The sequence below is a fragment of the Zootoca vivipara genome, chromosome 1 (genome assembly GCF_965207765.1).
Source record: "Zootoca vivipara chromosome 1, rZooViv2.hap1.1, whole genome shotgun sequence".
In the NCBI taxonomy this organism is placed as follows: domain Eukaryota; kingdom Metazoa; phylum Chordata; class Lepidosauria; order Squamata; family Lacertidae; genus Zootoca; species Zootoca vivipara.
Genome location: NC_142582.1, coordinates 47856016 through 47881706, shown reverse-complemented (window position 1 = coordinate 47881706; position 25691 = coordinate 47856016). Strand labels below are relative to the sequence as shown.

The following is a 25691-nucleotide window of genomic DNA, read 5'->3' as shown; positions in this document are numbered from 1 at the left end:
ATGGAGAGGGTAGAGTACATCTGTGTGTGTAGGGGGCTCTGGCAACAACAACAACCACAACAACAATTTATTATTTATACCCCACCCATCTGGCTGAGTTTCCCCAGCCACTCTGGGCGACTCCCAATCGAGTGTTAAAAACAATACAGCATTAAATATTAAACACTTCCCTAAACAGGGCTGCCTTCAGATGTCTTTTAAAAATAGGATAGCTGTTTATTTCCTTGACATCTGATGGGAGGGCATTCCACAGGGCGGGCGCCACTACCGAGAAGGCCCTCTGTCTGGTTCCCTGTAACCTCACTTCTCGCAATGAGGGAACCACCAGAAGGCCCTTAGCGCTGGATCTCAGTGTCCGGGCAGAACGATGGGGGTGGAGACCCTCCTTCAGGTATACAGGACTGAGGCTGTTTAGGGCTTTAAAGGTCAGCACCAACACTTTGAATTGTGCTCGGAAACGTACTGGGAGCCAATGCAGATCTCTCAGGACCGGTGTTATATGGTCCCAGAGGGCACTCCCAGTCACCAGTCTAGCTGCCGCATTCTGGATTAATTGCAGTTTCCGGGTCACCTTGAAAGGTAGCCCCACGTAGAGCACATTGCAATAGTCCAAGTGGGAGATAACTAGAGCATGCACCACTCTGGTGAGACAGTCTGCAGGCAGGTAGGGTCTCAGCCTGCGTACCAGATGGTAGACAGCCGCCCTGGACACAGAATTAATCTGTGTCTCCATGGACAGCTGTGAGTCCAAAATGACTCCCAGGCAGGCTGTGCACCTGGTACTTCAGGGACACAGTTACCCCATTCAGGACCAGGGAGTCCCCCACACCCGCCCGCCCCCGTCCCCCCAAAACAGTACTTCTGTCTTGTCAGGATTCAACCTCAGTCTGTTAGTCGCCATCCATCCTCCAACCACCTCCAGGCACTCACACAGGACATTCACCACATTCACTGGTTCTGATTTAAAAGAGAGGTAGAGCTGGGTGTCATCTGCATACTGATGAACACCCAGCCCAAACCCCCTGATGATCTCTCCCAGCAGCCTCATATAGATATTAAAAAGCATGGGGGAGAGTACGGAACCCTGAGGCACCCCACAAGTGAGAGCCCAGGGGACTGAACACTCATCCCCCAACACCACTTTCTGGACACAGCCCAGGAGGAAGGAGCGGAACCACTGTATGACAGTGTCCCTAGCTCCCAGCCCCTCTAGACGGTCCAGAAGGATGTTATGGTTGATGGTGTCAAAGGCCGCTGAGAGATCCAGCAGGACTAGGAAACAGCTCTCACCTTTGTCCCTAGCCCGCCGGAGATCATCGACCAGCGCGACCAAGGCAGTTTCAGTCATGCGTGCAAAGAAATAGTCATAGAATCATAGAGTTGGAAGAGACCACAAGGGCCATCCAGTCCAACCCCCTGCCAAGCAGGAAACAGTTTGTGACTTTAAAAAACCACAAAAACCACATGGAAATCTGTCTGTATTTTAGCACACATTGCAAAGAATTTCCCCTAATACAATTTGTTTTGATATTTTCACCAATATATTAATGTTCAGGCACATTTTCTCAGCATATATGCTTTTTTGTACACTTTTTTTGGGGGGTTGGGGTTTGTAGTCAGCTCTCTACATGCCTAGTGCCAAGAGGTGGCCTCATCTCCATGTTGGATAGAGGGGGAAATCCGAGGTGGGACCATGTAGGAAACAGTTGGCTGTTTTCTACCCTTGGGTGGGGGGAGGAATGCAGCTCCATGTTCACGCAGGCCTGCCTGTGCTCCACTGCCTTTGGACGGGGGCAGCAAAAACCAGCTTTTGATCCTATTTCTCTTTTTTCCCCTCTTTGTTCCCAGGGTGAGTTGCTTAGTCCTTGTCGGTGCGACGGGTCAGTGAAATGTACACATCAACCTTGTCTAATCAAATGGATCAGTGAGAGGGGATGCTGGAGCTGCGAGCTGTGTTATTACAAGTATCACGTCATTGCCATAAGCACAAAGAACCCCCTGCAGGTAAAGGTACTAGAGATTATTTCAAAGTCCTTTCTTCCATTGTTTTGCCTTTTTTTAAAAAAAAATGCTTTCCTCTCATCCATTGGTGTGTGTGTGTGTGGTTTTTCATTGCATCATACCTAGCACAGCGAATGGCAGAATTGCTCTTTCCAATTTTATTTATTATTTTGAACGCTCTGAAAAGATGTTTATGAATGTTTAATAATATAATCAGATTTTTTAAAACAAAACAACAACAACAACAACAACAACTCATCTTTTTATTTGTTCAGTCTTGGTCACCAAACCAAAAAAGTCTCCTATTATGTCCAGAAGATTCTCAGAATCAAGCTAAGACGAGGCTCCAGTAACATCCGCACAGCCCACAGGCGGAATGATAATGTCAGCAGCCTTTTCTCCAGCTCCAAGATCTATCTTCCTTTTTCGTTTTCAGCTGGCACAGTTTGCACAGCCTTTTCTTAAATACTGCCAGTGGCTCGCTTGAGAGATGGCACTGGTTGTATGTTTCACTTACTGTCACAATGCATTATGGGTTTCCTGGGCTTGCCATTCTTGTGCTATTCTTATTTTGATGTACAGCAACATTCGCTGTTGGAGCCAAGCAGGTGGCATCCAGCCGTCCGCTGGGTCAGAAGCTCTTTTGCCAGCACCTGTTGGATTCCACTCAATGTTCCTAAGAGGCCATCATCCCTCTAAGTCCCAAAACATGTCGGTTCGATATTAGAGCCCTTTAGCACTGCGGAGGCATCGCTCTGACACAATTAGCTGAAACAGGAATTAAAATGGAAACTGCACACAAGCATTTAAAAGAGTCCTTCTGTAAAGAAACACCCCCTGGACCCATTGCACTGGAAAAGTTACTGACCAGTCACAGGTACCCCCTTCTTGGGAAAGCTGGTGAAGAGACATCTTCTGGGGCAACTGAAAGCATTCTAGGATGATGCAGGTTATTTAGATCTGTTCCAATCTGGGTTCAGGCTTGGTTACCTCACTGCAAGAAGTGAGGGGAACCAGGCGGAGGGCCTTCTCGGTAGTGGCGCCCGCCCTGTGGAACGCCCTCCCATCAGATGTCAAGGAAATAAACAACTATCCAGCTTTTAGAAGACATCTGAAGGCAACCCTGTATAGGTGTCAGGGACTGGACTGGGGAGGAATGGTGGAGGAGCGCCCTACCCCCTGCAACACCCAGAGAAGAGTGGGACAGTATGAGTTCACACTACCGTATGCACAATTCAGGGACGCATGGAAAGAAAATGATTGGATTGTGGGCAAAGCAGCTTTTCTTCCCTGGGTGTAAGACTTCAAGCACTCTGATTTAAAATTAGTATGTGCTTTAAAAGGAGGAGGGGGGGTATCTCGCTCCTATCATTAGAAAACCAGATCAGGTTGCTCTGGATTTGAATACAGCATAGCTTCAGAAATAAAGACCAGATGCAAATTAACCACAACAGCAGTCAGTACCCAGCATTGTCAGGGAAGAAAATGAAGATGAAATGGTTCCCTTTTATGAGTTCATTTCTTTACTGCATTCTCAAAACAATATCAGTGCAGCCTACCGGTGCTACTGAATATTTGTTTTATGCTAGACTCCGACATTAAAAAGCAAATAGAATATGCTATGTAGTCTGGTCACATCCACTTAGGGTAAAATGTGTGTGTGTGTGTGTGTGTGTGTGTGTGTGTGTGTGTGTGTGTTAGCATACTGCACCCACGTACAGATATTCCAGTACCGTTCATGAATCTGAGAGGCACAGTTTCGTTCATGTCATGACAAAGTGATGCGCCGCAGTTGGAGTGTTGAACTAAGGTCTGGGAGACGTGGGTTCAAATGCCCACTAAAGCCATGAATAATAATAATAATAATAATAATAATAATAATAATAATAATAATTTATACCCCGCCCTCCCCAGTCAAAACCGGGCTCAGGGCGGCTAACACCAATAAAATTACAATAAGACATAAAAGAAAAGAAAAGCATTAATTAAAATACAGATTAAAATGAAGCTCAGCAGGTGACCTTGGGCCAGTCACTTCCTCTCAGGTTAACCTCCTTCATGGGGTTGTTGTGAGGAGAAAATTGGGGGGGGGGGAGAACCATGTATGCCGCCTTGAGGTCCTTGGTGGAAAGGTGGGTTATAAATATTATTATAATATTCCAAGTATTTGAACAAATTACTAAAATCTTACCTGCATCCTACATGCCAGGAGTTTTTTCAGGCTTGGTGTGTGTTTGATTTCACAGCAATCAGCCAACAGGTAGCTCACTGAAACCCATCATTCAAGTGGCAGAGGAGCTGTGTGCCTCTTGCACTAACAAATAGTCCTATTCAGGCATTCAGAAGAATGTGTGAGGCCTTAAACTGGTGAGGGAAAAGAGGCCTGTACGCTAAGGTTACCAGACATCCCCGTTTCCTGGGACAGTCCCCGGATTTACCAATCAGTCCCCTGGCAAAATCCATTGAAGCTGAAAAGTCTCCATTAGCTGCTGCTACTGTGCTCTGCTCCCATTCACAAAAGATTCCCCTGCAGAGCCTGTCCGCAGAAATCGGAAGCTGACTTCCTTTTTGGCTTCCGTTTTGCCAAATCAAGTAATTTAAACCTAATTCTTCTTACAGATTTTATTTGGCATATTTACCAATTTTCCAATTGGAAAATCCACTGCTTTTGGTGACTGCATGTGGTACTATGGAGCCGTGAGCGGATTCAAGCCTCTTCCATTTCCCCCCTCACAAAAACAGCAACAGGGAGACCGAGCTTGGGGCAAGTTCTCGATGCTCTGCTAGACCCCTGGAGTCCCCACTTGCCCGTGGGGATTTTTCAGGGGGCGCCTAGCCCTGGTGCTCATCCCCGGAGCTCTGACAGCCTGGACCGTGTCGTCTTTTATTCAGACGACACAGAGCACGCTGCCATTCCCTCCACAGCAAACCGGAAGTGAGCACAATGAATTATTGTTTTATGCCACCCTCCCTCCAAAGAATTCAGGGCAGTGTATGTTGGGACAGTCTTCCATTGCATCCTCACAGCAACCCTGTGATGTAGGTTTAGGCTGAGAAAGTGGAGACTGGCCCAATATCACCTAGTAGGATTTGTGGCTGGGCAGGGGATTTGAGGAAGTCCAGTTCTCTGAGCCGCTCTGTGCTACATTATGCTCTCCTGAAAGGGATGCATCTTTGAGAGTATGTTATACCAAGGAGAGGAGCTGCTTCTCGTTGTTTCCTGGGAACGTGCCATGGCACTGATTTTGATCTATAACTCCATTACTGGCTTGAGCCGAATATACCTCAGAGTCTCTACCCCACACCTAAGTCCCAACACAATCTCTGAGATCAAAGAAGAGCGGCCTCTTTTTTTTTCTATTAATAGTTTTTATTGTGCTTTTTAATCAGCTTTACAACAACATATGCAGGTGCCACGCCGCAAGGCCAATTTTGTAGAACGATCCAAATCCCCCTTCACTTTCTGCCCCCTGACCCCTCCAGTTCCCTTTGTGGCTCAGTATCTGGAGTGCTCCAGAACCAATCAGCATAATAAACAGTTCTAACTATTAGCTTTAAAGGAAAAGGGAGGAGGGGAAGGATAAAGAATAGCAGAAACAGAGAAAGGAAGAAAGCAAGCAGTAAAAGAAAGGGTTTCTTATTGATTTCCCATATCCCACTATGGGAAATAGTCTCACTTGGCTATAATGTGAGGCAGGAGACCCTCCTTGATGTTATGCAGCCATACATGGGGAGGGGGGGTATGTCTGCCACAGGGCAAGCTGCCAAAAGCATGTAGGCATGAGTGGTCTGTGTCACACTGCAGAAAAAGGCCCTGTGTTTTGAAGGGCTGCCAGAGGACACTTCTCTATTTCTTAGTCCTTTGTTTGAGGGCTGCCTGGTCCAAGCCTGGCAAACAACAACAACAACTTATTATTTATACCCCACCCATCTGACTGGGTTGCCCCAGCCACTCTGGGCAACTTCCAGCAGATACAAAAGCATAATAAAACATTAGACATTAAAAATACAGGACTGCCTTCAGATGCCTTCTAAATAAAAGTCATAGAGTTACTAACCAACGAATCCTGGGCTGGTAGACATAATAATACCGGTCAGGTATTACACCCCTGCTTCCACCGCAACAGTGCTGGGCAGTTCAAAAGAGCCCTTGCAGAGCCCTTGTTGGGTTTTGCTTTTTAAAATCTGCATTGACAAATCTACAAATGCTATCTAGGAATGTAGCGTTCCTGAGATCCAGAGTGGAAACAGCAACCAGTATACACCATATATAGCTTGAGCCAGTATCAGTGCAGACTGCGCAGGCTGTAAAACAGAGAATACACAGAATGGCCTTGCTGCTTTTTAATTAAACAACAACAACCCAGCCACCAATCAAGCACCCTCCCCAAATATAACCACTTGTGCAGGTCCAAAAGTGATTTCCAGGAGCCCTGACATATCCTCGGAAAGCTTCATTCCCAGGCAATCTTGTACATTCATGTAACTGGCCAGAAAATCATGCTTGGAAGGTTCCTTGCTTCAGTGAAGTGGCCACTTAACTTGAATTTACGCCCATTCAATGTGTATTTTCTACTCTGTATAGCTGGGGGTGGGGATTTCATGAGAAAAGGTAACATTTTTCTCTGACGGCCCGAATCAGAGAATAACCTTAATAAACAAGCTGGAAGGCCATCTGTTTGACACAATGGACATTTCACCAAAGGACAGAAGGTCACACTAGGCCCAGTACATGCTCCAAAATATTGCACAAATAGTCTTATAGAGGAGCTATATAGAAGATGCCTCTTGGTTAAAGGAATACTGAAAACAGGCTCCTTTAATCTAATTTCTAAAGCATTTGAGGGGCAAAAAATTATCTAGATCAGGGGTTCCCAAACTAAGGCCCGGGGGCCAGATGCGGCCCAATCACCTTCTAAATCCGGCCCGCGGATGGTCCGGGAATCAGCATAGGAATTTTACATGAGTAGAATGTGTCCTTTTATTTAAAATGCATTTGTGGGGCATAGGAATTTGTTCATATTTTTTCCCAAAATATAGTCCGGCCCCCCACAAGGTCTGAGGGACAGTGGACTGGCCCCCTGCTGAAAAAGTTTGCTGACCCCTGCTCTAGATGAATCCCCAAATGCAGCGGCGTCGCTAGCCTTCTGGCACCCTGGCGGGGGGGGGGGTGGCGTCCGTCATGTGCATGCGTCACGCGTCACGACGCACATGTCACACTACGGCGCAGGTTGCTGGGGGGGCACTTGTCGCGCGCTTTGTGCTTCATCCCACTCAGGTGGAGTGGCAAGGGGTGTCAGCGGAGATGCCCCTCAACACTCCGTCTGAGTAGGAAGAAGCACAAAGCATGCGGCAAGCCGATCCATAGCCTGCTTTGTCTTCTTCCTACTCAGGTGGAGGCAGAGCGGTGAGAGGGTGCCGCGCTGCCCCCCGCTGACTGGAGCCTGGGGCCCCCCACCCCCTATTGCGATGCCCCTGCCCAGATGCTAACCATGGGATCTCAGAGGCTGCTTCATTAAGTGGACTTCTTTTTTTTACAAGAGCTGCTTTGCATTATTCCAGGCATCCCCAAACTTCGGCCCTCCAGATATTTTGGACTACAATTCCCATCATCCCTGACTACTGGTCCTGTTAGCTAGGGATCATGGGAGTTGTAGGCCAAAACATCTGGAGGGCCGCACTTTGGGGATGCCTGCATCACAAAACTGGAACTTGAATATATAGAAGGATTAAGGCAGTGATAGGCAACCTGTTGCCCTCCAGATGCTGCTGGAATGCAGCTCCCATCAGCCCCAGCCAGCATGGCCCATGATCAGGCATGATGGGAGTTTGTAGTCTAGCAACACCTGGAAGTTCAAAGGTTCCTCATCACTGAATTACGATCTCCCCCCCTCCCAATTCCTACCTTCACACATTTTTGCCTGTAGGTGGTAGCAGGGCCGTCTTAAAGGTATGTAGTGCCGTGGTGCAAAAATTTATCCGGCGGCCCCCCCTTTCCCTCCAGCCTGTGCGACTCCTGGCTCCGAGTCAGAGTGTAGGGACGGGAACTCACCTCCGGGAGGGATCATCTGCTGTGCCCTGGCCGCAACGAGGAAGGGCGGGTGGCGGGCAGCCTCAAGCCCTAGGCTTGCTCAGGATCCCAAGGGTGGGAAGGAGGTCAGCTCTCCTCCTCCTGCCCCCCCCCACGGAGCCAGCAGGGAGAGCTCCGGACATCCGGAGGGCTTACGAAGGCCCTCCTGCAGTCCAGAGCCCTCCCACCGGCACCGGAGGCCAGATGGGTGCCACGGAGCCTTCCCGCCAGCAGGGATGACCCTGGCACTGCGTTTCATTGGTAGAGCTGCTGCCGTGTGGCGTTGCCTGTACCAATGAATGAAACGCAGCACCGGGATGAGGGATGACCCTGGCGCTGCAGGGCAGAACAGGGTCCTAGTGCCTGCTCCGCCTTGCTTACCTCCCTGCTCTCCCCTGAGTGGCGCAGCTGGCGGGTGTGCAGGAAGGAAAAGGGAGGCCGCCGCACAGCTCCCCCACTTGCTGGGGCACCCCTGAGCGCCCAGCGCCCTGGTGCACCGCACCAGTAGACCCAATGGGCAAGACGGGCCTGGCTAGTAGTCCTTTGTATTGGTGCTGCCCTCTTTGCCTTCGTTTTCCAATTCTCCATTTTGCACTTTTCCTGGATGGCTGCTGTGCCAGCTTGCTCACTTCTCTTCATGGCAATGATACAGTTAGCCTATTTTAGCCTTGCGAGTGTGTCAGCAATCTAGCCTTGGGTTTGCAAGGCCCTCTGTGATCTCAGGATGCCACGGAGAAAGTTTTTATTCGGAGCACCAAAATTTAGGAGCAACATTAGGTTAAGTTAAACAGCAGCAGCATGTATTTGCTTCAAGGGCTTTCAAACCATTCCTTGACAAAGCCAGAAACATACACGGCACTTTCTGCTTATAAGGGATGTGCTTGACTAGCAGTTCAAGGTGTCTGCAGTCACTCTTGTTGCATTCATTGATAAGACAATGCAGTTCAGCAGAATCCTACAGTTCTATTCAGAAGTGCCAGTGTGTTCAATGGGGTTTTCTCTCAGGTACGTGGTACATATAAAACCACAGCCTTTCAGAAACAATTGCATTCCTTTCCACACCCAAAGCGCTGTTGTTGTGATCATAGAGCAACCAGATAATGGTGCTCAGAGCAGGACAAAGGACAGCAGCCATGAAGCACGTAGAGAATGTAAGATGCTGTACTATAAAACTGGTACCGTAAGAATGAACATGGAAGCTTTTGCTGTTAAACACAGCCCTTTATTGAAATTTCACACCATCTAGAAGAGAAGCACAGGGCAAAATGCACACATCCTCAGATACTTCAAAATCTATCTAGCCAGAAGATGAGATGTTTAAAAATAATTTGTAAAGCCTATTTTCACAGATGGTTGTCATAACAGAGTGGGTAAATGGAAGGTTGCTTGAACCAATCTCACACGCTTTATTTTGCCAGCCAGACATGTAATGTTGGCTGGTAAGTTCCTGGTGTTAGTATATTTCACAATGTTGTCCAATGTTGTCCTCTGGCAGGGGCTCTGCACCTATTAAACAGCTATGGAAGAGCGAGAGTGGCACATTACAAAGTACTATAAAAAGTCAGAGCCACAAGAGGCCTGGCCTCCTCAAGGATTTTGTAGCCATTTCCCTTTATATTTTATTTTTAAAAGTACAGTTCTGGGATTATTAATTTTTATCCCTTGTATAATGTCAATTTTTGTGTGACTTAAGTAAAAATGTACAAGGCAAAAATGAAATAATTTCTCTCTTCTCTTTCTCTCTCTTTTGGAAACCTGGTCATTTCTTATCCCATCAAATGATTTTGTGTGTGCGCGCACACACACACACACACACACACACACACCTATTTCTCTCTCTTTCTTTTTCATCTTTTTGACACTGCCATGAGTTTCTTGGGCTTTCCAAAAAGGCGGGTGGCAACACAGTTGTGGACCCCACCTCCACCCATTCGCCCTGGGCTCTGAAATGCTGTAGAGTAGTCAGACCAATGAAAGTGGATTTCATATTTGCTCCCAGTGGTGGAAGTTCCAGACTGGGGACTGACTGCTGTTTTCCTTCAAAAGAAAAGTGATCAGTTTAAGCTTAAAAGCATGGATATACTGATGCACAGTTTGACCCTTAGGGCTATGGCTGCATCCCCATCCCCTGGGTGCCATTAAAAGCCTCTGCTTGGTCATACACAGAGAGCCTCATACGCTTTAGGCCACTCGGGATCGCTCCTTTCAAATTATGACGTGCCCAAGCCATTGTTATCCGTCTGTGCGCCATGGGCAAATGAATTTTACTACCACCATGGCATGTTCCCATGTAAAACTAGCCATGACCAATATTGGGAGAAAGAGGAATACTTAAGGTGTACTTAATCAATGCACCTACTCAACCCACTCATAACAAAGCAACCCAAAAATGTTTTGAATGGCAGTGGGCTATGGTCAAACAGTAGAGTAGCACAACGGAGAGCAGAACAGAGGCATGTGGCAGGATGTGATCCCATCTTTCTGATCTCCTGTTGCAGGCAGGCACAGGGCTGTCCTTTTCTTCTGAAGTCTGCTATCTAAAGAGCTGCTAGCCTCTGTTGCAAAAGTCCATGTGGAATGCTGTGGGGTGTTCATTGGTATCAACTGGTGCCACTGACTAAAGAATTAATCATCTACATCTTCTGCTTACGCTTCTCTTTTCTTTTTTTGACTTCCCCTCCCTCTTCCCCCCCCCATCCCCGCTGGGGTCTTGCAGTGGCAAGCCATTTCTCTGACCGTCATTGAAAAGGTTCAGATAGCGGCCGCCATCTTGGGTTCTCTCTTCCTTATCGCCAGTATATCGTGGCTCATCTGGTCCACCTTCAGTCCTTCTGCGAAATGGCAACGGCAAGACCTGCTCTTCCAGATCTGCTATGGAATGTATGGCTTCATGGACATTGTCTGTATAGGTGGGTGACTGGATTTCAGTATGAAATGTGGCAACCTTAGGCCGTGCTTTTTTTCTGGGGAGACACAGGGGTACGCAAACCCCTGAACACTTTGTGAATCTTTGTACTTTTGTCCATTTACTGCATTTATTTCCCCTGATTTGAACTATGAAATGGTGGTTTTCTTGAGTCAAAATGAGAGTACCCCTAAACATTTTTTTAGGGGGGGAAGCACTGACCATAGGAATTCATTCGTAAGAAGGAATTGAGAGGTAGCCTCTTTGCTTTTTTGGGTGTGGGTGTGGGTGTGTCCAGAATGAAGTTTGGGTGTAACTCTTTTTCGACTCAACAGTATTGTTCCTGGTGGGCTTTTCAGAAGCATCCAAAGTTATCCTGTTTCATATGTAGCGTCGTAGCTGAAAGTCGACTCAGTCACTAGTCAGATCCAGTATGACAGCTCCTGTCCTTTGACCATTGTGGGTCATCTAAGAAACTCCCCCAGACAAAGACATATTTAAATCTCTTCAGTTTAGGCCCAACGTGGATATCCCCAGTTCCTTTGGTAAAGATCACTGTTGATATGATCAATTCCAAAGAATCAGTTTCAAAATAGTAAAATAGTAAAAATGCAAATCCGTTGTATTTGCTAACTCTTATGCATTAAAAATGTGAGACAGAAACGTGCTTTGTAGGTTTGCACATTTTCTTTTCCGAGATTATACTGTAAAATCTGATGTTTCAGATAGTGGAGTCTTGTTCAGAATTCAAACCTGCAGACCTAAGATTCATTTCAGTGACAATTTTAATGCTGCATGTGCCATTTCTAGGCAAAAAGAAACAGCCAGAAAAAGGAATGAAATGTTTGAAATAAAACTTGGAGAAGGGAAGGTGATGAGGACTAGAAGCAGGCATTCCTCCTGATTTTGAAGGGTGGGCCATAAAGTGCTTGGGGGGGACGGACGGACGGAACATGAAGGATCCGAGAGAAACTTAACTGGGAACCATTGCATGGCTGGTGGTGATTTCTGAGTCTTTCCCAAGCACATGGGAGGAGAAGCTTTCTTTAATTGACAGTGTGCCATACATGTTCAATAAGCCATGGTATGTGTGGCCAGGAGGGACAGTGAACTAGTAAAGATGAACAGGGTTTAAGTCAACAGTGGGTTTATTTGCAAGCCCTGGCATAGCTCACATGCTCCGTTGTGTAACTCTGACACTCTTACCGCTCCCATTTCAGTGGTTCTCATGACCCACCACAATTGACCAACCACCACTCAGCAAACATTCCCTTGTATGGAGGGCAACAGATTTTTCCACTAGTCCAGAGTTAAGTTTAACTCTCTTTTGTGCTACAAGCTAGTATCTACTCCAATTCAACCATATTGTCCACTTTTCTCTTTGGGATTTGGAGATCACCTGCTCGGAGAGCAACCATATTTAATGAACAATATCAGCTTCCCTGCCAGCACACACCCTTTCCCTGCCACACCACCCTTTTTTACCTAGCTATGCAAGGGGCAGGAAGAAGAAATTGTATAAGTTCTCTTGCTTGGCTCCTGGTGGGAACAGAGAACAGGTGGGTGGCTTGCAGTTGCCAGTAAGTAACATGATTAACATGGCTTTGGTAAAGCAGAAATTGTTGGCAGCAGCTGGAGCGCTCATCTGTCAGTGGAAGATAAGTATTCTATTTCTGTCCATGAAATGGATGCAAAACCAAGCAAAATAAGCCAGTCCTTAATGAGGGGAGTGAAGAAAATGTTATGTTTAGATGGAAATCAGAGTGTGATTTCTCCGTTTCCCTTTCATGTGATTGTTGCATTGTAAATCTGATTGTTGGCTGGATGATAAATAGATAAAGTGGTATTCAACTACGTTCCGCTCAGAGCAGATCCATTGAAATTAATGTGCTAGCTGAGTCATGTTCACTCATTTAAATGTGTCTGCTCTGAGTAAAACTTACTTGAATACCACCTGAAGTCTTCCCCCACATCCTGGTATATAGATGCAGTGATAGGACAGACTTCATCTATAGTCATACCTCGGGTTACAAATGCTGCGGGCTGCGCATTTTCGGGTTGTGGACCAGAACAGGTTACTTCCGGGTTTGACACTCGCGCATGCACAAAAACACAAAATGACATCACATGCATGCACAGAAGCGCTGAATCGCATCATGTGCATGCGCAGACGTGGCGCTTTAGGCTACGAACGCTGTGGGTAGCGAACGTGCCTCCCACACGGATCACGTTCGCAACCAGAGGTATGACTGTACCAAATTTCTGCTTATTGTCAAGCAAAAGAGCACTGTGGGGGGGGATGTGGAGGGTGGAATGCATGAAAGAGTAGAAAGTGTGGGCAGGGTATCCACGTATATTTTTGCATCTCTTGGAATTGCAACTTTTGCAATGAAAATAGAACCTCACAACAATTCAGCACCCTACCAGTTTGCACACAAAAATGGGGGTGGATAGTCGTGCTGCAGGGATATTGCATTGCTTCAAGACAACAGGCTGTGGTGGTGTTATCTGCTCCTCCTCCTTTGGCATGGCTTATAACTGCTAGCAAACTGGCAGCCTAGAAACCTTGGGTAATAACCTTTCAAAATGCATATTGCCGGATGAGTTCCCATGTACCGATTCTGCAACGCAGGAGCTCGCCCCTCCTGTGAAGCACTTAAAAGGAGATGGTATCAAAAGGATGCACAGCCACCCCTTATGAGAAAGAGGCACTGGGAGTTTGCTCATTAGTGACAAATTAACTAGAAAGCAGGTATGTGGGGAAATGGATCGAGGCTCCCTGCAATTCATTGACGTTGCAGGCATTTTCTAGCAGGTACCTGTGACAGTCGCGTAACCATATTCCATACAGCCATCACAAAAGAGCTGAGCGTGTGTTGGGTCAGGGATGGGGAGTGGTTGGAGGCTGCCCTATTTTCCCAGCAGCAGAATAATGCAGCTTGAGGGCTGGGGAAATGTGACCCCCTTCGACAGAAGAGCAGTATCTGGGTTTCTCACCAGCCATGGACATCAGCTGCACATTTAGTGTTAAGAAAGGAAGACCCTTGCTGTTGTTATTTGTTCATTAACCTAAAGCAACATTACTCACTTTGTAGGGCCAGAACAAGAGGCTGCTTCTGGATGAACAGGCTTGAAAGAAAACAGTTAGCACAAGAGCAAGTTAAAGGGTGGAGTCTCGACTCCAACGCATAACAGCTGGATGCAATAGCTGGCTTTTGAGTTGCGTGCCGAGGTACCAAGAATTCCCACCAAATATTTCACACTTCACACGTCAATTAAGTTTTGGTTTTTGGCATTAATTTTGGCCACAACTTTATTTAAATACAACTTAATGTGAGTGGTTGCTTAGGCATTGGTTCCCATGCCATCTGTCCCCTGCCTGGGACAGATCTGACTCCCCAGTGTACTGGGGAAGTCAGGATAGGGAAGCACCCTCTGAGAGAGGCTGGGGCAGGGCACCACGCCCTATGACCTCTCCTCCAGGTGCTCCCCGAGGCTCATGTGCGGTCCTAGCCCCTAGTGGGGGTTACAGACAAACATGTGGAGCCCCAGAATTCCTTTAATGGAATACCCCTAAAGGCAGCAGCAATTTTGAGGGGCAGGCCCAGCCAAATCCTTACCCCTCCACCATCCAATTTGAACCAATGCCTAACCGCCAACCTTACAAGTTGTGACAGTTTGCTATGTAGTAGGCAAAAACCACCTGGCACCAGCCAATCAGCCAGATGGCAAAATTCCTACTAGGCCCCCACAGCAATACGGATGACCCCATGACAGGCACAGCAACGTCAAGCGCAGCAAAAAAAACCCTAAATATAGGGAGGGAGGGAGGGAGGGAGGGAGGGAGATCCATTGCAAGCACCCAAAAGCGAAAGCGGAACCTGCTTGCACCCAATATAAAGGCTGTGGCTGTCAATCAAAATTAGCAACATAACATTTTCCCAGCAACAAACCCTCCGTGGCCATCCAAACTGACCCGCCCCTACTGACCAGGGAATTCTTGTTAACTCTTCTGCAACCCATGCTCTCTCCTTAAGGGGAGAACCTGCTTTATGAATTACCACACTTACTGTGACTTGATGCCGCTTCCCCACTCTCTCTGCATGTTGGAGCCTAGGAAACCTAAGTCCTCTAGCACTTTAGGAGCATAGGAAGCTACCTGGTACCAGGTCAGACTGATGGTTTGGCCAGCCCAGATGACTCAGACAGAGAACTCTTTCCCATCCCCTGCTACCTGATACTTCTGACTAGAGTTGGAACAGGGACCATACTGGATGCAAAGGACGTGGTGCTCTATGAATGAGCTGGAAATGGGGAATATACCCCCCCCCAAAAAAAGTAAGAGGTAATTCTAGTGGGTACATTTGGAGAACCATTTTCTGTGCAAGGTATGCCATTATAGTGTATGTGATATATATAGCTGGTCAAAAAAAACACCAACCAGCCACAAAAACCAGTCTTCCAAACTCACGCCACTGAGCTGAGCAATGGTGACAGTTTGGAAGTTCACTGTACATTCCTGCAAGCACCTGGCCGTTAATTAAATGGCAATTCAGATGCAGTTGTGTGTCTGGCTGCCTGTATCAGAGGAGGCTGCAATTAAGGAAGCTTGATCTTTGCAGATTCAAGTGGCGTTCAGGGTCAGCAGGGCTGGAAACCATCTCTCGTTGAACATCGGGAAGTGTCATCAGCTAATGAGAGAGGGAGGCCAGTGAGCAGCACGTCTGGCCCGAGAGGGGCGCTGTGATGTGCATCACAAGACTTGATTTAACAGATGGCCCACACGGTGCTGTCACTCCATCCACCCACAGACCACCAGAGCTGCATACACAACAAGTGCGTCCCATGATTCGGGATATTTCTTTTTGTTTTCCTGGCTGTGTCAGTTCACCTCATGCACAACGGATGACTGAAATAGCAAAAGCGATTATGCAAATTGAGACTGAGGGCTTGGAGGTGATGGAGGGGGTGGGCTCTTTGGGAATTTGTCCCTTTACAGTGGGCAGTTTGTGTTACTGAAATTGACACTGGCTGCAGGGTAAGTGCAGTAAACACTGCCAGTTCAGAAAGATATTTTTTTCCAAAACATTGGGGGTGGGGAGTGGGAAATAGTTTTAAAGGTGGAATAAATAAATATAGAGCAAATAGGCTTCCCCCCCCCTACTCCATTACATGACCTGATCAATTTCAATGCTTGACAGGGGATATACGTAAGTTAAATAACAGAAGATTAACGTGGCTATCGGATGGAGCAATTAGACTCCATGTTGCATGGCCAACAGTGCTATGTGGTGATGTGAGCTGCTTGCCTGCCTTTACGTTTCTATATTTTTCATGCATCTTGTATATATGCACTAATGCGCACACACAGCTTCTTTATCAGATCCAGAGAGCCTTTAGCTCTTTGAAGAATCACTGTTTTGCATCTGAACAGTTGGGGAGACGAAATTATAAGCAGAGTCATTCATCTGCCACTCCCTCCACCAGCTGGCAATTTTTTTAGACATCACTGTTGCCTTGGAGAAGGGTTGTAGCTCAGTGTCAGATCACATGTTTTGCAGTGAAAGATCCCACATTCAATCCTTGGTCTCTCTAGGTAGGACTGGGAACCAATCCTGTCTGAAACCTTGGGAAACTTCTGGCACCCACTGTAGATATATGAGCCAATGGTCTGACTTGGTATAGGGCAGTACTATTAAGTATAGTAATTTAATTCACTGAAATTGAAATTACTATGTATTTAATTTTGGTTGGTTGGTAACTGAATCTTAGAGAGTTCTTATGTGGTTGGGTAATGTTGGTCACATGGGAGGAATCTAATGAAGGAGAGACACCATTTTATGTGAAGCAAGATGACTGTGTTTTAGAATCCACTGTGAACACTGCTAAGTTGAATGGAGTGTTGGAGAGCTTCTTCTCTGCTTGAAAGAAAGAGAGCAAAGCTGCAGGAGACGGTGAAAGTGGGAAACTCTCCTAGGAACTGCAAGGCATGTCCTAACTGAGCTCTGGAAAGAGAGGAAAATACAGTTGTTTGAAAGTTAGAAGAAAAGACAGTAAGCCCATGCTTAGATGAGCATGTGACTGTAAATATTATGTTTTAATTCATCTATAACTATTAGTTTCTGCAAGTGAATTCTGGACATTGGTTTAATTTCCAAAGAAGGGTGTCAGTCATATATATGATCTGAGCTTTTTAGCTGTGTTTTTGTTACCTTTACTTCACACTTAAGCACTCCATTGCAAACCAGGAACTGCAGGCCTTCAGACTTTTCTGTAAGTCCGGCTGCTGACAGTCAAAGGAAGCCAGAGTTAGGCAGTCCATCCAGCACCCCCTCTGCACAATTGCAGGTAATAGAACAACAGATCAATAGCCAATTAAAACAGATATGTGGTGCTTGATCTTTTGTGGCTTGATGGGAAAGGAAATTAATGGGGGAGCTGCCTGTCGACGCTCACAATTCAGGATCTCCTGTCAGGACTAATGGCGGCTTACTTTTAATGGTGCTGCCTTTTTCGACTGGGCATTGTTTAAAATGTGCCAGGCTGGAAGAACCTTTGGCACCTCTTTCTGCTATCCTTTACACGTCAGACGGAGGTAGGCAGAGAAAGAAGAGAATGATGCACACAGCAAAGATAAGAGCAACTCTGAGGAAAAACCACACAAAAGCTGAATTTCTTTCTTGGACAGGACTGAATGGTGTTTATAACAACAAAATGTGTCCCAGTAGCTCTATAGCCCTCTTCATCCTAAAGCAGAAAATTGGCAGGAGCTTGTGTGGCAGTCCTGCCTTTGGCACCCCCATGCTGTCGCCTGCTATACTCCCGAAAGGGCTTCAAGGATCTGAAAGGGCTTCTAAGCACATTCCGCTGAACATTCGTAGATGCATCCTCACAGTCAAGAACCTTATGCTGTCGGGTTCCTGATCACAAGGAGGCAGCAAGACTTGTCCAACCGAATCACTTAGAAGCAGCATTCAGTCTGGGGCAGTCAAGGGTCAAGTAGGGGGGATCCAGTCATTCCACCCTACATCGTTGAAACTGGGCCTTTGCCATTGGATTTGCATTTGTCGTGCTTGCCTGACTTTGCCTGACGTTTTCCTCTCTCATGGAGAGGGTGTCCGTTTGCATCATGCCCAAAGGCCACTCGTAATGGCCTGGTCTGAGGTCAGCTGGCATCATCATCCTGATGCAAAGACCTGCCAATCATGACATGCCTCTTGGAGGCCCTGCTCTCCCTGTTGTCCAAGTGAGCCACTTCTACCACAAAGCCATGATTGGGTCATCCATGGGCAATCCACCACATTATAGCTGGTGTTACATCAAACATTTACCACTTGCTGGCATTATGATGCACTGAGCGGGTGTCCAAGAATTGTAGAATCGGAAGGGACCCCAAGGGCCATCCTGTCCAACCTCCTGCAATGCAAGAATCTCAGCTCAAGTATCCATGACAGATGGTCATCCAATCTCTGCTTTAAAGCATCCCAGGAAGGAGAGTCCACCACCTCCCAAGGGAGACCATTCCACTGCTGAACAGCTCTTACTGTCAGAAAGTTATTTTTGATGTTTAGTCAGAATTTCCTGCCTTGTAACTTGAAGTCATTGGTTCAAGTCTCATGGTGGAGTCCTTGGAGGCCTCTAACTCTCTCTCTCTCTCTGTCTCTCTGACTTTATAATTTCATAAATATTAATGCAACAATAAGAGCTGCCATTGCTTTCAAATGCACCTTGAATGTGCTTGAGACTCACACCAAGGTTCAAAAGTCTGCTCTTCAATATATTCAATATGTAATTCAGAAAGGTAGTACGTTTTATTAAAAAGCATCTCTTGTGCTTATTTATTATGTTTTTCTGGTGCACCTGTGCAGTTGAGTGAATTGATGAAACACTGCCAAAAGAGAAAAGAAAAGAAAAGCAATCTTGTTGTGATTGTATGTACAGTTGTATAAATATTAGTTTCGGGGGTAAGAAGGATTATTTTAGCAATGTGCAGGAGCAGACGTGCACATCAGTAAATCAGCTCTTGATGCAATGATACGTACAGTCACATCTGCAGTGTCACCTGCACATTTGTGCGGTGATGTGGCTTGGTAATATAAATCTTTAGGTTTGTGCAAGCAAATAAGTACATAAATAAATAACAGTAAACAAACAAACAAATAATAAAATGGATGATAAATCTCTAGCACAAGAAATCCACTTTTAAAAAAAGAACTTGACCTTTTGTGGTTAGGAAAAGGATGGGAAAATGCATTGAAAAGTGTGGGTTTGATCAGTGACTAATGGAAAGATGTGTAAGAAAAACAAGCCAATCAAAATAAATGCAAGGCGTGGTTCATTGCTGTAGAACCACCCCATAAACAAATCAGAACAAATGCTCAATAAAGGCCAGATATTGTCAAATTTGTACTAGCAAATCCGAGTGAATGCTCAATAAGTAGGTCATCTGGAGAGGCTGTTAATTAACCATATCAAACTGGTTCCAATAATATAAGAGCTCTGTTGGATGAGGCCAAAGGTCCATCTAGTCCAGAATTGTGTTGCCTGCAGTGGACAGGCAATATCCCTGGGCAACCCACAAGCAAGACAAGAAGGCACTGGCCTCCCACCTCCATTGGTCCTCAGAAAGTGACATACTCATACTCAGTGATGTACTGCCTGAAGGTTACATAGTAGCCATTGGAGTCATTATCCATGAATGTGCCAAAGCCAATCATGACAGTGAATTCCAGAGTTTCCCTTCTTCTCGTCTGTCCTGAATCTATTCCCCACTAGTTTCATCCTATCCATTATTTTAGCCAGCTGAACCACATAAAGACGTCATACCAAGAACCAAACAGGCTAAGGACATATTGTGATCGTGTTAGAATTAAGCTAAAGGCAGCTTTCATTTTCATTTGTTCCAGTACAGCAGAACACAACACTATAGACATTTTAATGACGGCAATCCAACACAACGCTAAGCACACTTTAGCCCATTGATTTCAATAGGCTTTCAGCACAATTAACTGTGTTAGAGTGTGGCTTTCAGATTTTCATCACGATTTGTTGAGTTCTTCCCTTCGAAACATGTACTGTATTTCAATGTGTATTGCCACTGTGTATTTCAAAGGTTAACCTACAAACTCCACCTAGTGATATTTTTCTCTTGACACTTCATACTCAGGCCCAAACATTTAATTTTTAATTTTTTAAAACCCAAACATAATGTGTTTAAACCACAGCTTTTCCTGCCAAGATACACTGAAGTGACCTGATGGCAAATTCTGCATATTTTGTTGAGAAATTTAAATATGCACAGTTTTCAGCACAGCGGGGGAGCAGGCTTCTGGAACGGAAGGGTTTAATTTCTGGCGTCTTTGGTTGAAAAGTTCTCTACTTCCATACTTGAAAAGCTATTTGATTTGACTCAGCAGAAGACATGTTCACATGTAGTCAGTTATTCACACCTGAGAATAACGTGAGAGATCCACATCCCTGTTTATTTTATTATTTACATATTTGTTTACTTTCCTCTCATAGGATATCAGGGAAGCGAAGAGAAATCCAAAAACGCTTAAAAATAGTACAAAACAATAATTAAAATGACTGGCTACTCAAGAAAAAAAGTAAGCAACTGCACAGAAAACATTAAACATCTGCATAACTCCAACTGACTCAAATTTATTTTGATGAAATCCTACAGCTTCTTGCAAATTACTCTCCGAGTCCCTCCTTGCTCTCTCTTCAGCTTTCTACAGTTGCACACACATTGGCATTATTTCCATCTTCCCACCCACTCCTCTGCTTGGTTCCTTTTTAATTTTACAGCTTCCTGAGCTCAATGCTGGGAAATCAATAAGTAATTTGGATCCCAGCAACTGCCAAGGAAAACAAACTTATTTTTGCACTTATAGTAAATATTTTGGAGCCCAATTTATCTAGGAAAACAGGTGTACGGTTGATGCGCTGGCCCATCCATCAACATCATTTTATTAATTGCATGGGATCATAAACACTTATAATTTACAAGGCAAAACAGACTATTTTTTAAAAAAAATAAAAAACCTCTTGAATCAGCCTTCTCATTAATATTTGTGATAAGCTTTGAGGCTGAAATGAATTGAATTTTCCACATCTGACTCATGATCCGCTGAGGCACACTCTTGAGGTCATATACTTGAACTTAAATAATTGAGGTCAGGATTCCTCACCAGACTTTTAACAGAAATGTGAGGGTGCTGGCATTCCTTCTGCAATAAACATTTGACCTTCAGCATCCATATTTGACTCCTGCGATTGATTGTTGAACTTTGGGAAGAAAGTGGTCTGCCAAATTACAGAGGTCCTTGAGTCCACTTGGGCATAGTGGAAGACCGGCAGATCATATGCATGTGCCCCTCTGAATCACAGCATAAGTTTGTGTTTGGCAGCTAGCATACTGTTTTTGCACTTGTCTCTTAATATTAGGTGTGGGAAACGTTTGCGCTAAAGGCTTAGACCTGAGATGGGGCAACCTGTGACCTTTTGGGTGTCGCTGGAGTACAATTCCCATCATCCCTGACAAATGTCCATGTTAGCCAGGGCGAGCCAGAGCTGCAGCAATAGCAGCAGCAGTTCTCCTGGCAGCAGAGTCCATGCCACTTAGTGGGAGGGATGAGGCAGCAGTGTGGAGGTCAGTAGAATCAATGCATTGCTCCTACTGAGGCATCCATGGAGCCCTGACCTCATTTTTGTCTCATCTCTTCTGGAAAACAGCTGCTGGATTGGTCCAAAGGCCCATCTAGTCCAGCATCTCCTCACACAATAGCCCACCAGATGTCTGGGGCAGGGGGACCGATGCCGTGCCCTCTTTATAGACTCAGCAAATATAATTCCACAAAGAAGAAATTCCTGGGTGCTTTGGATGTTCATTTCATCCTCGCTATTTCAGACCATTCACAGGTCACAGCTATTTGTGAGAAGGTCTGTGCTCAAGAAGGCTGGTCTAGGTGGAGATTGGTCTGATCCAGACAGGAAATCCATACATTGTTGTTGGTCTTTTAAATCTGTTTATCATTTTAGAACAGGCATCCCCAAACTTCGGCCCTCCAGATGTTTTGGACTACAGTTCCCATCATCCCTGACCACTGCTCCTGTTAGCTAGGGATCATGGGAGTTGTAGGCCGAAACATCTGGAGGGCCGCAGTTTGGGGGTGCCTGTTTTAGAATGATGATGGGACTTGGAGCAGACCATTCTCCCAAATGTTAATGCTTTGTGTTAAGCAGCAATGAGAGCAAGATGTGCCCCCAGATGTTCATGGGGCATGCAGACCCTCCAACATTTTGAAGCCCAAATCCAGGACGTCATCTTCCTGGACACCATATTCCTGTTTTTTATTGCGAGAGTATGGTGGCCATTTTGGTTGCCGTGATCTTACACCATGGTCCCCCCCTCCCCCCAAAAGCTTTTTTCCGGGCACAACACCCTAAAACATATGTTAGGGAGCACCACACAAGATTGCGTTCCCGAAAAAGTGTTTTTCCGGGGGGGGGGGGATCACACAGCAAAATCGTGTGAGATTATGGCAACCAAAATGGCCACCATTCTCTTGCATTAAAAATGGGATGTCCCATTTTTTTCTAGGATACTTGTGGGTGGGATATGTACATGGAGTTGGCCCTAAGTGGTGATGAGTCAGTGAAAAATCAATAGATTCTCTTCCCCCCCCCCCCTCCTATCCTCCTGGTTAACTGACAGCAACATTCCATGGGAGGCGTGACCTGCCGAGGGTTTAAATAGGACGGGCAACCGTTATGTCAGTTGAGAGGGATTTGGTGTGGGAGTTGGGATGTTGTGAGGAGGTTAGATTAGAGTAGATGTGGTATTTGTTAGGTTATCTGATATTTGCTTATTAGGAACAATACCAATGAAACTAAGTTTGTACTAATAAAACCCGAAAGCAACCATCAAGAAATAATACAATAAATGTGCATAGTTGAAGTGTTATACAAACCATTGTCTGTGGTATTTTTTCCCAGCAAAGGTATCCTGAAACTCATTTGGTGGGAATACTCTTTTTAAAAGACAAAACAGCTTTCAGGACTAGAAGGGTTAGTTTGTGTCTGAGAGTGCACCAGGAGGAGAGGGCGGGAGAGAGTGGTGACTGGAAGAGAGAGGGTGTGAGGCCAGGATAGTGGTGGTTAAAAAACTCTTTTTTTATTCTACAGGTTTAATAATCCACGAAGGACCCTCAGTTTACAGGATTTTTAAACGGTGGCAAGCAGTCAACCAACAGTGGAAAGTTCTGAACTATGACAAAGCAAAGGACCTGGAGGATCAAAAAACAGGGACCAGGACCAACCAACGAACCTCCTCTCAGACTAACCATTCATCCTCCGCTGGTGGTGCCACTAGCAACTCCGCTCCAGCCGAGAGTGTGGCTCGGGGAGCTGGCCACACCACGGGCACCTTGTCTGACCACCACTGTGCTTATACCATCTTGCATATACTCAGCCACCTGAGGCCTCACGAACAGAGAAGCCACTCTAGCACAAACAGAGAGCTCGTCATGAGAGTCACGACGGTCTGAGCTAAAGGAATTTCAGGAGGCCTTAATGCAACGCGGAGTGGCAGAGGAACTCACAAGCGGAGGGGGGGGGCGCAACGTGCCTTTCCTCCCACCCTCCACCCCTGCAGCTGCACCAGGAGCACAATAGGCCCTTGGCCAGCCAAGGATGGTGGCGGAGGCTGAGCTGCGCACACAGCTGGGAGGCGGCTGAAGGGGTTTTGCAGTCGCTGGAAAGTACAACAAAGCAAGTGCAATACAGAACTACAAAAACTGAACTAGGGCAGAGGCTGGTGGGGTGGGGAGCAGCTGGCCTTACTGCAAGGGAATGAATGAATGGGTAAGGTTTTAAACACCCACACAGACACTGAGTAGGAAGGAAGCAAGGAAGCCAGAGTATTTTAAACTGTATTAACCATGGGGTTCAAGTATTTGAATGCATAAATTATCCTGTGGCCCTATGCTATTTTGTGTGGCCACAGGGTGTTCAAGATGAAACAGCAGTCAGTTTATCGCTATTGTTATTTTATATGAGTGAAGACACTCTGCCCAGGTTTTTTTTATTAAAAAAAAAAAACATGCAACAGGTACAAATTCCTGATTTAGCTCCCTCCTCAAACACTACAATTTTTCAGTGTTTTTGAGGGATTGCCACTGGCAGAGAGAGGGCCAAATTCATTTGAGCCACAAACCTTTGTAGGAATCAATGTCCAAAGCACAATGTGGATGATTTATGCCAGCCTGCTCTTTTTAGACTACAACTCCCACCAGCCCCAATCAGTGCATCTGTGCTAGCTAGGGCTGATGGGAATTGTAGTCCAAAACATCTGGAGGGCACTAGGTAGGGGAAGATTTATGACATTTACCACTGAAAGAATTATTCATGTGTTTAATTTGCAGATTTTTCAAAATGAGATTGTCCCCTAATGAATTTCCTACTTTGCTTTTCCACCTCATTCTCCAGTGCCTCTGTATCGGTGATTTCTCATAAACCCCTGTGATTTTCCTGCTTTTAAATTTACTTCCTGTAATCCAGCTGCTCCTGGAAACAGTCTCATCCACTTAGTTCAGGCATCTCCAACCTGCGGCCCTCCAGTTGTTTTGGCCTACAACTCCCATGATCCCTAGCTAACAGGACCAGTGGTCAGGGATGATGGGAAATGTAGTCCAAAACATCTGGAGGGCCGAAGGTTGGAGATGCCTGACTTAGTTATTAAGCCACAAAACTTTGCACTAAAAAAATAAAATAAAAGTCCCAAGTCTGATCCACACTGTGGATTTAGGCTCCAATCCTATGCACATCTTTCTGTAAGCAAGTCCCATTGAACACAGTGGAACTAACTTCTCAGTAAACATGTATGGGAGGAGCGCACTGTAAAACTGGTTCAATGGGTCCCTCTCTGCAAGGAACACTGGGAATTCTAGTGGTATGAGTTACACTAGAAATGGCTAAGAGAGACCTCATCACCCTGACCATACAATTAACAGGATTCTTTGGGAGAAGCCATGCTAGTCACACTGGTATATTTGTCGGGTACCCGCTGAATAAATTTGAGAATACTCTCCCTTCTCCACAGGTACTTCCACAAGTAACACTAAATGCTGAAGTATCCCGGGTGAAGCTGCCTTATCTTAGAGTGGATTATCTTTATTGTCGCTGTTGTTTCTCAATCCACACAAATTGGCATATTCACCAGATTTGCATACACTGAAGCAAATCTTTGAACGCTTGACATCTACCTAGATTGTGAGTCCACAGCCTGAACACATCAGTAAGGCAGGGGTTGAATCAGGACGTGACGAATCACAATCTGGATACATGCAGAAGACCAGTTCAGCACCTGAATTCACCGAATAATCAGCATGACTTCAGCTTGGGTTTTAAAAAACAATATATATACCAGTATATACATTAAAAAGTCCCAAGATTGTGTCCACTGCAGGAACCAAGGAAGCACAGGAGCCAACTCCCAGCAGCCGAGGTCCCTGTGCCCCCCCCAAAAAAAAAAATTTGAGGGAATGACACACTTAAAGGAGCTTGGCGCAAAGTATTCCTTCATTGTTCCCTCCCTCGTGGCCACTTTAGATGGTACTTGCTGCCACAAAAGTCCTGGTTGTCCATGTTGGACATCATGGACCCTTAATACAATGCACCTTAGACCATTCTCGTCCCCCGTTGTGGTGTCCC

The 25691-nt window shown here is 45.8% G+C and overlaps 1 protein-coding gene across 1 annotated transcript; it reads left to right on the top strand.

Annotated features, from left to right (window-relative positions):
* MARCHF4 (membrane associated ring-CH-type finger 4) lies at positions 1-25496 on the top strand. Its single transcript, XM_088656233.1, has 4 exons — positions 1-9; positions 1849-2004; positions 10788-10980; positions 23166-25496. The coding sequence occupies exons 1-4, from the start codon at positions 1-3 to the stop codon at positions 23525-23527; spliced, it is 720 nt and encodes a 239-aa protein (XP_088512359.1). The 3' UTR covers positions 23528-25496.
* Positions 25497-25691: the final 195 nt, after the last annotated feature.

Coding starts and splice junctions, on each gene's coding strand:
- MARCHF4 (XM_088656233.1), top strand. Junction 2,005..10,787: donor GCACAAAGAACCCCCTGCAG/GTAAAGGTACTA, acceptor GGGGTCTTGCAG/TGGCAAGCCATTTCTCTGAC. Junction 10,981..23,165: donor CATGGACATTGTCTGTATAG/GTGGGTGACTGG, acceptor TTTATTCTACAG/GTTTAATAATCCACGAAGGA.